This window comes from Tenrec ecaudatus, chromosome 17 (assembly GCF_050624435.1).
Source record: "Tenrec ecaudatus isolate mTenEca1 chromosome 17, mTenEca1.hap1, whole genome shotgun sequence".
Lineage (NCBI taxonomy): Eukaryota > Metazoa > Chordata > Mammalia > Afrosoricida > Tenrecidae > Tenrec > Tenrec ecaudatus.
The window spans coordinates 65,067,286-65,081,507 of NC_134546.1; the positions used below are offsets into that span (position 1 = coordinate 65,067,286).

The 14,222-nt window shown below is 41.3% G+C and overlaps 1 protein-coding gene across 1 annotated transcript in view; it reads left to right on the plus strand.

The window, feature by feature from the left end:
• CLPX (caseinolytic mitochondrial matrix peptidase chaperone subunit X) overlaps positions 1-14,222 on the plus strand; it is a 47,972-nt gene extending 33,750 nt beyond the window's left edge. Inside the window, exons 9-14 of the mRNA XM_075535243.1 lie at positions 764-852; positions 1,874-2,038; positions 6,627-6,926; positions 11,489-11,581; positions 12,817-12,923; positions 13,763-14,222. Of these exons, the coding sequence (XP_075391358.1) occupies positions 764-852; positions 1,874-2,038; positions 6,627-6,926; positions 11,489-11,581; positions 12,817-12,923; positions 13,763-13,853 (845 nt within the window). The 3' untranslated portion in view covers positions 13,854-14,222. The remainder of the gene's footprint in view (positions 1-763; positions 853-1,873; positions 2,039-6,626; positions 6,927-11,488; positions 11,582-12,816; positions 12,924-13,762) is intronic.

Sequence of the window (14,222 nt, forward strand, 5' to 3'; positions counted from 1 at the left end):
AGGCAGTCCAATATTGAGATAGTAGTTGACCCCAGGATGAAAATTCCGTAATTATATAACTGTAACCTTGCAATTCACTTTTAGCCTACTACTTACGGGCCATGAAATTTTGTTTGTGTTATTGTCACGAAGAAGGCAGTTAGGGTGAAAGGCCAAGTGCTTTCCTTTGGGTCCTGTTACTGGAGGGGCTTTTCCGCTTTGGACTCCTCCAGACTCAATGCCGGAGGTAGCACAAGGGCAGGCGCGAGCAGTCGAAGTGTAAGTGCGGTTTAGATGGGCATTTCCCTCTCCCCCGCTACATCCATCATTGTTCCCATGCAGTGCTTGACTGCTTCCTCCAGATTCCTTCAGACAAGAATCTCTGATGGGGCTTCAAAAAGTTTGAAAAATTGAATGAAAAGATAATGGAAACTTTTTGAAGCCCCTTCATAGGTGGGAAGAATACAGTAAAGTTTTGCTAGTACCTGCACTGCTTAGACTTCCTGCTTCCACACTCTAATTCTATTGCCGCTTCCTAGAATCGTGCACCCGAAAATGTATTAGCAGGGTAGTTATCATGCCCAAATGATGTTATATAAAATACTAAACCTTTGCACAAATGACAAGTGGAAGTGATAAGTCTTGTATCGTAGTATCAAGCCATTCATTAGGTATGAAGCATTGAATAAGTAACCCTACTCTCTTAGCTACCTACTATTTTAAACCTGAGGTTATCTGTGTATATCATTTTCACATTATAAATAGAATCCTCCTTAAATTATAGGAATTGTCTTTCTGGATGAAGTAGATAAGATTGGCAGTGTGCCAGGCATTCATCAGTTACGGGATGTAGGTGGAGAAGGCGTTCAGCAAGTAAGCAGTTGAATATTTTGTTCAAGCCCACTAACAGGCAGGGAATACACCAACTTCCCAAATATTGTACATTTGGTTTCACATTCAATTAGATTCTGTTTTGTGTATTTTTCCCACCCTGGACCCCCACATGTCATCTAAAAGTAGTTCACATCCTAAGATAAAGTTGTTTTTGGCTTTTGAATATCAAATTACCTTCCTTAGAAAAATAAATCTATTTTTTATAGTTTTGAAGACCAGCAAAGATGAAATTCGTGCTTTGTTGTTTTTATTCCACAAAGGCCCAGTTCCCTTTCTAGAGGACTCTTGAAGAAAGTTCTGGTTATAAGTAGACATGAATCAGTTACCTGCAGGTGCTTTATTCCTTCCAGTTAGAAGATAGGTATGAAATAGTGTCTTACTCTTTACAGAGTTATACTTGAAGTCATGACGATCTACTGGCCAACCACTTTTTAATGGTAGCTGATTGTAATGTCCACTAAGGGGTGAGAAATTGCTTCCCCTTTTCGACCCAGACAGGCATGGCCACACTTCGTCATGAATGTGGTAGTTTGTTTGCTCATCAAGGCATTTCAGTAGATAGGCATTCTTAAAGCGACTGTTTCCTGAGTAATAATGCATCCAGGAGTCCTGTAACCCGTCCAAATAAACGCATGGCGTCTTCATGTGATAAACACTGGTAGTACAGTGTTTAAAGCGCTCAACGTTTACCCAAAAGTCAGCGCTTTGAAAACACCCCCCACTCCAAGGGAGACCGATGCGCAGGGCGATTCTGTGACAGTCACGCCTCCAGGGCAGCTCCGCTTCCTGCGGAGTCTAGGCGTCAGAAGCGACAGCATGGGTTTGGCTTGTGTTTCAGTGTGATAGAAGCATTGCTCGTACGCTAGTTTTGGAAATGTGGGCGTTTTCTTTAGTTCAGCCCTTCACTACCCTCATGGCTTCCCTGTAAGTCCCCTGAGCTAGGGTACAGTAAGTAAAGTACTAATGTGATGATGCTGTAAGCCATTTGTCCTTTGTTCAGGGCTTACTAAAACTGCTAGAAGGTACGATAGTGAACGTTCCAGAGAAGAACTCTCGAAAGCTGCGTGGAGAAACCGTCCAAGTGGACACAACAAATATTTTATTTGTTGCATCTGGTGCCTTCAATGGTTTAGACAGAATCATCAGCAGGAGGAAAAATGAAAAGGTAAAGGTTTTTTGTTTTGGATTTCCAGTTAAGCTTTTCTGAGAGTTTCCTGGTAGGATACAGAGCAGAGGCCCGGATCTCATGTCTCATGCCCGCTGATTGTCAGTGATGGGAGTTTCAAGAGCTGGATTTTCTTAGGACATACTTGAAATTTATTACTAGGGAATTTTTAAAACTCAGAGTAATAAGTTGGAATAGTTCCAAATCACAGCTCTTTATGGAAATTGTTAAAGTATAACTTGACAAACTCAATTTTATTTTATCTAAGATGTTATTTTATTATTTGAGGTAGCTGCCTTGTCAGTGACGTTTCTGTTCATCTCACTGCCCATGTCACCGGAATCCAAGAAAGAGCTTTCTTCCATTGTTCCCACTGGTATCGCCTAAAGTCACTGCTGACTTCAAGAAAGGAAGGAGGTGGTTTGAGGACCAAGGGCAAGGTTGTGGTCCCGCCTAATTTCCTAGGTGTTTACGAAAACATTTTTATAAACTCAGTTTTTTTCTGGGACTATGACTTATTCCCAAGGTAGATGCCTAGTATCTATTGGATGATTGATCTAAAATATAATGCCAACATACTGGCAAGCAGTCTGTACACACTTGCGTTTTGTATGCTTTTGTGTTTTACATAGTGGTCACTATCACTTTTAGGTAACCTATTATCTTACTTAAATGACTATAATGTACTCTTACAGATATACTCTTTGCTACCTTGTTTACTTCAAGTCACCTCATTTGAATAGGAGTTTAGTAGTAATAAAAATAAAATAATGCTGATGCTTTATTTGTCTGTTTATAATTAATACTGCTTCATACTTACAGAAAGGATTTGAATGTAGAAACAATATAGAAGGGAACAGTTAAAAGTAATGTCACATAAAGAGATCAAAAATATGTAAAAGGAAGTTTTGGTCATAGCTCTCTATAAGAGAAATTAAGTCCACCCCCATTTAATTTTGAGTAAAATCATGGACTCTAGTTTTTGTTGCCTCAGAGAGGAGGTGCCTGAGTTCTTTAGGAACGCCAAAAGTTCCTGGTAATAAATGCAAAGAGGAGCACATAGGTATTCATGAGACAAGGCTTCCTTTAGAAGCTATTCCACAGTAGTTTTTTTCGTTCTTGTTAGGTACCATTGAGTCAAGATAGTAACCCTGTCCATATACAACAAACAAAACACTGCTTGGTCGTCTGCCATCCTCACAGTCTTTGCTGCATTGGAGGCTCCTGTAGCAGCCGAGTTGGACTTGTCTCTCATGGAGAGTCTTCCCCTGTTCAGCTCACCCTGTGCTTTTTACCAAGCATGATGTCCTCCAGGGCTGATTCCTCCTGCTCGCATCTCCAGCGAATGTGAGATGGTCTCAGACTGAGGAACAGACCTGTTCTGTGGTAACATCGTGTTCTTGGCCAACGCCTTAATTCAAAGGCATTGGTTCTTTGGTCTTCCTTATTCATTGTCTAACTTTCACATGCATCCGAAGAGATTGAAGATACCATGATTTAGCCCTCAACATGATTGTGTCGGGTTGGGTTCTCTAGAGAAACAAAATTAGTGATGCTTGATTGTGTATGTAGAGATTCACATCCAGAAATGGCTCGGACCGCTCAGTTCCGTTCAAGTCAGTAAGTCAGAGTAAGCTGGAGGCTACTCCTGACTTTACGGAGCTGCACAAGCTGGCAAACCAGAAACCAGGTGATGAAGCAGCAGAGCTGCAGGCTGGTGGGTGCAGAGGTAAATTAATCCAAGTCAGCCAAGTGAATCTGAGGACCAGCAGGCAGCAGAACAGGAGATCAACAAAACACTTGCAGGACCCAGATCCACTCTGCTCTTCCTGTTGTACAAAAAGCCACATCCTCAGGGAAGTGGCGTCAGGCTGAAACCTGAAGACTTGGTTGGACCTCCTCCTCCCTTCACCCTGGAGTGTAGTTGACATAAACTCCAACCGTCACACTGATATATTTGTTTTACACTTTAAAGAGGTCTTTTGTAACAGATTTGTTCCAAATGATAAGTCATTTGATTTCTTGACTGCTGCTTCCATGGGCATTGATCGTGGATACAAATTAAAGGAAATTCGGATAACGTCAATCTTTGCTAGGTTTATTATGTATTGGTCCAGATGTAAGGATTTTCTAGTGTGAAGGTATAGTTCTTACTGAGGGTTGTAGTCTTCAATCTTTATCAGTAAGTGCCTCAAGTCCTCTTTACTTTCAACAAGCAAGGTTGTGTCATCACATGATCCAGGGGTTTTCAAAAGCAGGTGCCTACACTTTATCCTGAATTATAGTACAAAAGGTTTTAATTGCTGGGCTGTGGTGGTGGTGGTGAAGCTAAATAATTATTTTCCTGAAAAGGAGACAGTGGGCTAAAGAGCTTTAGGAACATATGCTCTATGTAAACCCCTTCAAAGTAAGGACGACCAGCAGGCTTGTAACTCCAATGTTTAGCACAATGCCCAGAACAAAATAAATGCTTCATAAACATTTAAGTATTGAATGCCAGGTGTGTTGCTTTTTAAAAGAAATCATTCTATTAGGGGCTCATACAGCTCTTATCACAATGCATACATACATACATACATTGTGTCAAGCACATTTGTACATTTGTTGCCGTCATCATTCTCAAAACATTTTCTCTGCACTTAAACCCTTGCCATTAGCTCCTCATTTTCCCCCTCCCTCTCAGCTCTCCCCTCCCTCATGAACTCTTGATAATTTATAAATTATTATTTTGTCATATCTTATACTGTCTGACGTCTTCCTTCACCCACTTTTCTCTTGTCCACCCCCCAGGGAGGAGGTCATATATAGATCCTTGTTATCGGTTCCCCCTTTCCAACCCACTCTCCCTCCACAGGTGTGTTGCTTTCTAATGCACTATCTTGGTACACAGCTTAAGGAATCTGGGGAATAGACTTGAACATAGACTGTCTTCTTAGCGATCCTGGGCCGTATGGCACGTCAGAATTCAACTTTCTGACAATGCTTGTATAGTACTTTTTGTTGACTGAAGCAAGAGCCATACAGCTTACTCAACCTCTGCAGCAAAATTAACATTTTTGCTTAATGTCAATGTTACATATTCTGCCGGAATGCTAACTTACTCTAACATAGATGGATAAAAGTAACCCTAACCATAATTTCAATTGAATGCTTAGCAGTGACTTGAGACACTGGATGATTTTCTTAGGATGCTGCTTGTTCCACAGGCACTTTCACAAGGTCATTGCAAGGTTACATGGAGATTTGCATGTGAAGTGCATAATGCAGTGCCTGGCATATACGTAGTCCCCAATGAATTAGTTCAATACTAATGATCATTTCTAATAATACAGATTGAGAAGAACTGAAATGAAAGACTTGAGGATTGTGTGCATTTTTCATAGCATTGTGAATATATTCTTATTCTGTAGTACAAGTATTAGAACATAGATTCGCATTGTTATACTCCAGGAGCAAAACAAACAAAAAGAAATAAAACTTTTTCTTTAGTCCTTGTTAACCCATTCCCATTGGTTCATTTTATAAACTAAATGTGTATCTTTTACCCTTTACATTCCCCTTATGAAAAGACTGTACTGCTAATTAGAGTTATATTTTGCTTCTAAACTAGAAATGCCTTTTTTCTTTTTCTTTTAAATACTTCCATTGGGTGCTCTTACAGCTCTTATCACAATCCATACATTCATCCAGTGTGTCAAGCACATTTGCTCGTATGCCGCCATCATCATTTTCAAAGCATTCTCTTCCCACTTGAGCCCCTGATATCAACTCCCCATTTCTTCCTCCTCCCCCCACCTGCCCGCCCTCCTTCCAAAATCCTTGGTAAGTTATAGATTATTATGTCCATATCTTATATTGTCCTCTATCACTCCTCACCCACTTTTCCGTTATTTGCCCCCCTTGGAGGGAGTTCTAGATTGATCTGTGTGATCAATTCCCCCCTCCCCTCCACCCTCCTGGTTTCTCTACTCTCCTTGTTGCCCCTGAGGCTTTCTCTATCCTGGGTTCCCTGTGTTGCCGGCTGTTGTCTGAGAAATGCCTTTTCTCTTGATTTGGTGATTACTGCTGTCCTTTGCCTGAACAAACAGTTTAGAGCAACTTTTCTAGTATGTTTCTTCAGCGGAGAGCTAATGTGGCTCAATAACACTATTTAAGGTTTTCCCATTTTAGTCATTTAAGCTACTGTGCATGACATTTTCACTTTTATAAAAGTTAACTTAATGACAAAATAATAATTTATAAATTATCAAGGGTTCATGAGGGGGGGGGAATGAGGAGCTGATGCCAGGGGCTTACGTGGAGAGCAAATGTTTTGAGAATGATGAGGGCAACGAATGTACAGACGTGCTTTACACAATTGATGTATGTTTGGATTGTGATAAGAGTTGTATGAGCCCCATTAGAACAAAAACAAAAAAGTTACTTAAAACCCCAAAACTTCCTAACTTCATTGCAGAGCATCTGAAACATGTTTTCTAAATAGGCTTTATTACAAAATTTCTATTTTAGTGTATACTATCCGTATTTTATATGCTTGTGTGTACGCCCACCTGTAATTTCATTGTAATGTGACTTATTTCTTTGGCAGTATCTTGGATTTGGAACACCATCTAATCTGGGGAAAGGCAGAAGGGCTGCAGCTGCTGCAGATCTTGCTAATCGAAGTGGGGAATCAAATACTCATCAAGACATTGAAGAAAAAGATCGATTACTCCGTCATGTGGAAGCCAGAGATCTCATTGAATTTGGCATGATTCCTGAGTTTGTGGGACGGTTACCTGTGGTGGTCCCTTTGCACAGCCTAGATGAGCAGACGCTTGTACAAATCCTAACGGAGCCGCGCAATGCTGTTATTCCTCAATACCAGGCCTTGTTCAGCATGGATAAGGTGAGATTTCAGGTTTTCATAATTAGTCTTTATCTTGCTAGTGAAATTTTGAATGACTTAGTATAATAAATTTCTTTTAAATTGTTCCCACCTGGAGCACTAGCCTACTCCTCACTGAACGCAACATTGAGCCTTGGTATCATTTCTTCTTAATTCATGTGGTTGTTGTAGCATAAAGCCCGGGGATGTAATAGATGAGGGACCTTTGAAATGGTTATCTTTCAATTCCATTTTTCCTGGAGTATGCATATTATGTGTATAGTTTTATTTGCTCCGACGTCTACTTCTCTGCAGGTCACTCTAGTGCATATTTTCAGTTGGCTTTCAAATGTGTGGGGCCCTATTAACTTATGTCTCTAAGTCAGTCCATTGCTACTGCCATAGTCTCCAGTCATTCATTTGTCTGGGCCTAGCCATTTGATTCTTAATTAGTCTCTGTGTTGGACAGGGTTCTCTAGAGAGACAAGACCAGATTGCTAGTAATTACATATAAATATATTTATAAAGATAGATATGTAATTCAAGAAATGAACCGTTAAATTATATACAGATAGATAATACAAGAAATTAACAGTTAAATTATAAAGGAGTGAGACACTAGCAGTCCTTTAAGGCTTGAGAGCCGCCAGTTGCCAGTCCCTTTCTATAGAGAGAGCTGGGCTATATATATCCAGGCAGCAAACAGCAAGACAGGTCACCAACCATCACCAACTGTTGGTCCCCAGCTCCAGAGATGACCATTCCAATCGTGTGGGATTAAAGGGACCTCAACTTACAGTGACACAGTCCACAGGCTAGGCATCCCACAGGTAGTGTACCCCTTTAAATTGAGGCATAGAACAAGCAAGGCAAGGCTCACCGAGCCATTTATCCCTTTGCCCTTCAGTGAATCCTACTTGTGTTTATCGGCCAGGCTGGCACAATAAACTATAGCAATTCACCCCTTGCCAGCCTGGCATCTGTACACAATTCTTTACCAATACATACTTATATAATTTCCAGATATTAATGAAATCACACTTATACTTACCATCAATCATCTATCATACATATAATTGAAAACACACTGAGTCAAATTATATCTGATATAACATACTTGAACAAAGGAAATATATGCAATAATCACATACAAAGAAAATACATTGACAATTACAAGCCTCGCTTTTGCAATTGATCACGTGGTCATAATTGACAGGTAGAACTAACTTCTACTGCTACCCATTCTGTTTTACCTTTGCCCTTAGCAAGCACCTCAGCTGGCTGTGGTTTTAGGCCTGGCGGGGTGACCCAGACCTTCATTCCTGAGGGGTCTGGGTCATTATGAGTCCTGTTAGGATTGGGTTCCTGCAACTTACCATTTACTTTAATCACGGGGCATGGTAGCACTAAGAGTTGGCCTATGGGATCTCCTGGATTCCAGATATATTCTTCTTTACCTCCATTATGTAATACCAGTGCAATTTCTCCTTGGTAATCAGGATCAATCACACCACTTAATACAGTGACACTCTTCCTGACCTGTTGATCCAAAGGCATGAGAAGTCCAAAGTGCCCAGGGGGCATTCTCAACTGCCAGTTCAGTGGAATCCGTGCTGTGTTTCCAGGTGGGAGAGTTCCTTTCTTCAGGACCAGGGCCTCCAGGCCTGAGGAACACAGGATTACTGGGACAGGAAGCAAAAATGCTGCAAGGGGATCACTAGGAGTAATAGTGAGTGGTGCCACTCAGCTTCCACCCCTTGGTTCCTGGACCCATGAATTCTGGCTATTGGAGACACAGCACCATATATTGGCCGCTGGTTTAGAGCATGTACAGCTTCCTGGAGAACATTGCCCCAGCCCCGCAAGTTGTTGCCACCTAGTTGGCGCCGTAATTGTGTCTTTAGGAGCCCATTCCACCGTTCTATAAAGCCAGCAGTTTCAGGATGATGAGGAACATGATACGACCAGTGTATTTCATGGGAATGGGCCCATTGCCACACTGCATTTGCTGTGAAGTGAGTTCCTTGATCTGAAGCAATGCTATGTGGGATGCCATGCCGGTGGATGAGGCATTCTGTAAGTCCACGAATAGTAGTTTTGGCAGAAGCATCACGTGCAAGGAAGGCAAATCCATATCCAGAGTAGGTGTCTATTCCAGTAAGAACAAAACGCTGTCCCCTCCATGATGGAAGTGGTCCTATGTAATCAACCTGCCACCAAGTTGCTGGTTGATCTCCCCGAGGAATGGTCCCATATCTTGGACTTAATGTTGGTTTCTGTTGCTGGCAAATGGGACACTCAGCAGTGGCAGTGGCCAAGTCAGCCTTGGTGAGTGGAAGTCCATGTTGCTGTGCCCATGCATAACCTCCATCCCTGCCACCATGTCCACTTGGTTCATGTGCCCATTGGGCGATAACAGGGGTGGCAGAGGAAAGAGGAGGACCAGTCTCCACAGTGCATGTCATCTTATCCACTTGATTATTAAAGTCCTCCTCTTCAGAGGTAATCCTTTGGTGAGCGTTCACGTGAGATACAATCAACTTTACTTTCTAGGCCCATTCAGAGAGGTCTATCCACATATCTCTTCCCCACACCTCCTTGTCACCAATTTTCCAATCATGCTCCTTCCAATTCCCTGACCATCCAGCCAAGCCATTAGCCACAGCCCATGAATCAATATACAGTCTCACATCTTGCCATTTTTCCTTATATGCAAACTGAACGGCCAGGTGCACTGCTCGAAGTTCTGCCCATTGGGAAGATTTCCCTTCACCACTGTCCTTTAGGGAGATCCCAGAAAGGGGCTGTAGTGCTGCTGCTGTCCACTTACGAGTGTCACCTGCATATCTGCAGAGCCATCCGTAAACCAAGCATGACTTTTTTGGTCTTCACTTAAAGTATGGTAAGGAACTCCCCAGGAGGCCATAGGTGCAGACTGGGAGAAAGGAGGCAATGAGACAGGAGTGGAGAGTGTGGGCATTTGGGCCACTTCTTCATGCAGCTTACTTGTTCCTTCAGGTCCTGCTTTGGCCCGATCTCGTATATACCACTTCCATTTAACAATGGAGTGTTTCTGCGAACATCCAACTTTATGATTACGTGGGTCAGACAATACCCAGTTCATGATAGGTAATTCAGGCCTCATGGTGACTTGGTGGCCCATGGTGAGGCGTTCAGTCTCCACCAAGGCCCAGTAACAGGCCAACAGCTGTTTTTCAAAGGGGGAGTAGTTGTTTGCAGAGGATGGCAAGACTTTACTCCAAAATCCCAATGGTCTACGCTGTGATTCACCAATAGGGGTCTGCTAAAGACTCCACACTGCATCTCTATCTACAACTGACACCTCTAGCACCATTGGGTCAGCTGGATCATATGGTCCCAGTGGCAAAGCAGCTTGCACGGCAGCCTGAACTTGAAGAGCCTTTTCTTGTTCTGTCTCAAATCTATCTGATTACCACTTCCTACATGTCACTCTTCTACTTTGTTTCTAAAATGGATAATTTTTAAAATACTGACAAAGTGCCCAGCAACTAAACACTAAGTTCTTAAATAACTATGTATTGAAAAAGTAAACATAAAGCTAATGCTGTTAGTCCTTTGTGTTAAATCCTTCAATGGCCCTGTCTTTAGATGCCTCAGTTTCGTATTACCTCCATCCCAAGGTGCTGTACTTACTAGTTTGCTACTCTGGCAGCACCCCTTTATTTGAGGGCAAAATGGCACCGAATTTATCATCTGATCCCTAATATGTAAGCACAGAGAAATTCAATATTCAATAAATATAAAGTCCTGGGAAGTTGATGGTAATCTAAAACCTCTGCAAGCGCTAAGAAAAAAACTTATGATGCCTAATACTGATATTTCATAGATTGATAGAAAAGGTGCTTCGTAAAGTTCTCAAGGACTATGAGAATAATCACCTCACTTACATTGTATCATTGTCTGGAGGTAGAAATTAATACCAAAAGTATTAATACTAGAATGTTGTGAAACCTGATGTTTCAAAGCATTTTGATGTGTCTGGGGTTTTATAATCTCAGTAATTTGAGCTTTAAGAGCAGGCATACTTTAGAGCGACTTGTCTGAAGTTTCCCTCAGTGCTTTAGGATGAGAGGGCTACTAAGCCTCTGGAAAATTGGAGTCAGTCAAGACAGAGTCTGCCCCTGCATGTGTTTACAAGGGCTACTAGGTGTACTTGACTCGCAGCCAGTGAGTTATTTGTTTATCTGTAAAGTCAACATTTTGCTCCTTTTTAGTTTTAGCATTCTGTGATTTCAGGGCTGGTAATGGTGGTAACCTTCAAATCCAATTCATAATGACCTGTAGGACACAGTAGGATCGCATAGGGTTTCTTAGACTAACTCTGTAAGGAATAAACAGCCTTGTCTTTCTCCCTCAGAGTGGTTGGTGAGTTGGAACCATTGGCTTTGACGTTGCTACTGTGGTTAATAGTCCAATGTTTAACCCACTGTGTCACCAGGGATCCTCAGTAATGGTGATAGTTAGTATTAATCAAATAGCCTGTGGTTATAATAGGAAAATGTCAAGGATTAAGTTCTCATTTGTTTTTACTATATTTATAGTGTGAACTGAATGTTACTGAGGGGGCTTTGAAAGCCATAGCCAGATTGGCCCTGGAACGAAAAACTGGTGCAAGAGGTCTGCGGTCCATAATGGTAAGTTGGCATTTGTGTACAAAAACCCAGTTAATTCCTGGCCTGAATTTGGGATTTTTAAGCCGCTGTTTTGCTTTTGTAAATACAACCAGAAAATTGACCTGGGTTTTGTGCTGGGGGTGGGGAGGCTTAGTTTTGGATTTGTCACAGTAATTATGTATTTTTGCTTCTTTCTAAAAAGAAACTTTAAACTGTTTCCCACTATAGGAGACACAGTATAATTAATGAAATCGAGAATAACAATTATTGAAAGATCTATTTTAGGAAATTGTTCATAAGGCTGTTTGACAGTGGCTCACACAGAGAGCCCCTTCTCAGCCTCTTGGAAACCCGTTTTGTGTATTGACCTGCAAGTCAGTTGCAGAGGCCTTGACATTTTACCCATAGCATTCTCCAGCGTGCCATAAACACACTGATTTTCAGTCTGCTGCAAGGCCTAAGAACACACCCTGTATTCCGGCTACTCGCCGCCGGCTCTCCTCCTCAAAGCTCTCTTCCTCATCCCCAGATGTGGATGTACCGTGGGTTGGTCATTGTTTCCCTATCTGCCCCCAAAGCAAGCACATGTCCCTACTCCCTTTCAAGGGTTTCTTTTGGTTGGAACTGCACGCCCATTAGACATCTGGAGAGCATACTCACTGGTGAGCACCTGGACTTTGGAGTTGCTGGTTCAGGACAGATTCATAAACATGCAGACTTGAAGGGTCGGAGATACACAGTTGACATTTTGGGAAATATGAGGTACTCAGCCAGTATTTTCCTTTGGGTAGAATCTAATCCAGCCAACACCTGTAGGCAAGCTAATTTTCTTTAGTAAACAACTCTAGATCTACTGCAGCACCTAAGACAGATGCTCATTTGAAGTCTCAGTGTAAAACTGAGTTGCTCAGCAGAACCAACTTGGGGGGTTTTCAAAGTAAGGGTTACCAGGTGGTCTCCTCTGTTCTTAACTGGTGATGCTTCTGCGGAACCTCCGAATCTGGATGTGCCTGTTGAACAAACTAGGCGGAACTGAAGATAAATAGCCTTACCTCACAGAAGGACGTCTCTCGGCATTTAGTTAAAAGCCTTTGGACTATGAAGAGTACAAGTATGTTTACATTTAACATCAGTTCCTGGTATATAATAGGAACTCAATACTGTTTGTTGCGTGAATGGATTCAGTTGGTGGCCTGTACAAGTATTTTCTGGGTAATTCCAGTTTTGCGTTTAATTCATTGTTTTGTGTTTTTTAGGAAAAGCTGTTACTAGAACCCATGTTTGAAGTCCCTAATTCTGACATTGTATGTGTGGAGGTTGACAAAGAAGTAGTAGAAGGCAAAAAGGAACCAGGATATATCCGGTAAAGTGTTTTGTATGTAACTCCCCCCCTCCCCTTGGGTAAAGTGTTCTTGTCACGCTGGAACAGATCTAAAATTTTAAGGTCATTCCTTATTGCGTTAGCTTGTTGTTCTGTTTCAAAAATTGTATGAAAATCTTTGTATTTGTAAGAGAAATGATAATCTCTTAAATTTTTACTTGGTTTTAAATAGCTTTATTTACTTAAAGGAGACATCTTTAAAAAGGAATAGTGGTGGACTAAATAATAATTTTACTCTAGTTGAATTTGGTCAGAAGTCAGGTTTTCCCATAACCTTATCTGCCAGTTGTCCAGCAGTTGACTTGAAACAACAGATTCTACTTTATCTCCTGAATATAGATTTTTTGCCCCAAGCCTTCACATCTGAATCTCATCCATTTATTTCAATATTGAATTTTTTAAGGGAAAATGTTGAAAAATTAAAATCCTGGGTTATGGGGTCTCTTTTATTTTACCACTAAGTGTTCTAGTTATTAGTTTCTAATTTCGTGGATTTTCTAGATTAGTGGATTAATGTACATTTTTGAGTCTAGAAATTTTATTTTTCCTCAATTTAATTTGTTGTTAAAATACACACAGCAAACCCAGCTCCCGTGCTACAGTTTCTAAACACAATGATAGTGATGTTGGCTGAATTCCTCATTGTGGCAGCCTTCTTGGTCTGTTTTAGTTGTTTCACTTCTTCTGTTTACTTCATCCCCCTGCCCCCAACCTGCTCATCTGCTCTTTGAATTAGCTGTTGTCTCTTTGGTCTAATAGAGGTTTGTTTTCCGTCCTCCATTTTTACTGACCCAGTGCTAACTGGTGGCTTTGTGCTGCAGGGCTCCAACAAAGGAGGCCTCTGACGAGGACTATGACTCGGGAGTGGAGGAAGAAGGATGGCCTCGCCAAGCCGACGCTGCAAGCAGCTAAACTGTCAGCCTCCTCTCCTGTATATAAAGCTTTCCTCTTTGGGTTTAGCATCCTAACTGTCTTTATAGTCAGACATTAAAGGAATTGGATCTATCTTCGATATCATACATGGTCAGAAGCCTTTAGCATAAGAATCAGATCATGTATTATATTGTAACATCACATTGATTTATGCACAGAGGATATTATGTGGACTTTCATAATACAATGTTCAGAGATAAAAATGTACAGTATCTTGGTTCTGTTTTTTGAAAATACGCTTTCACAAAATTCCTAGGAATTCTTTTAAGCAGCACAGGTGTTGCAATAACTCTGGGTTTTACAATAATGTTACTCTACAAATGGGAAAATAAATTCTTTAAAAGTGAA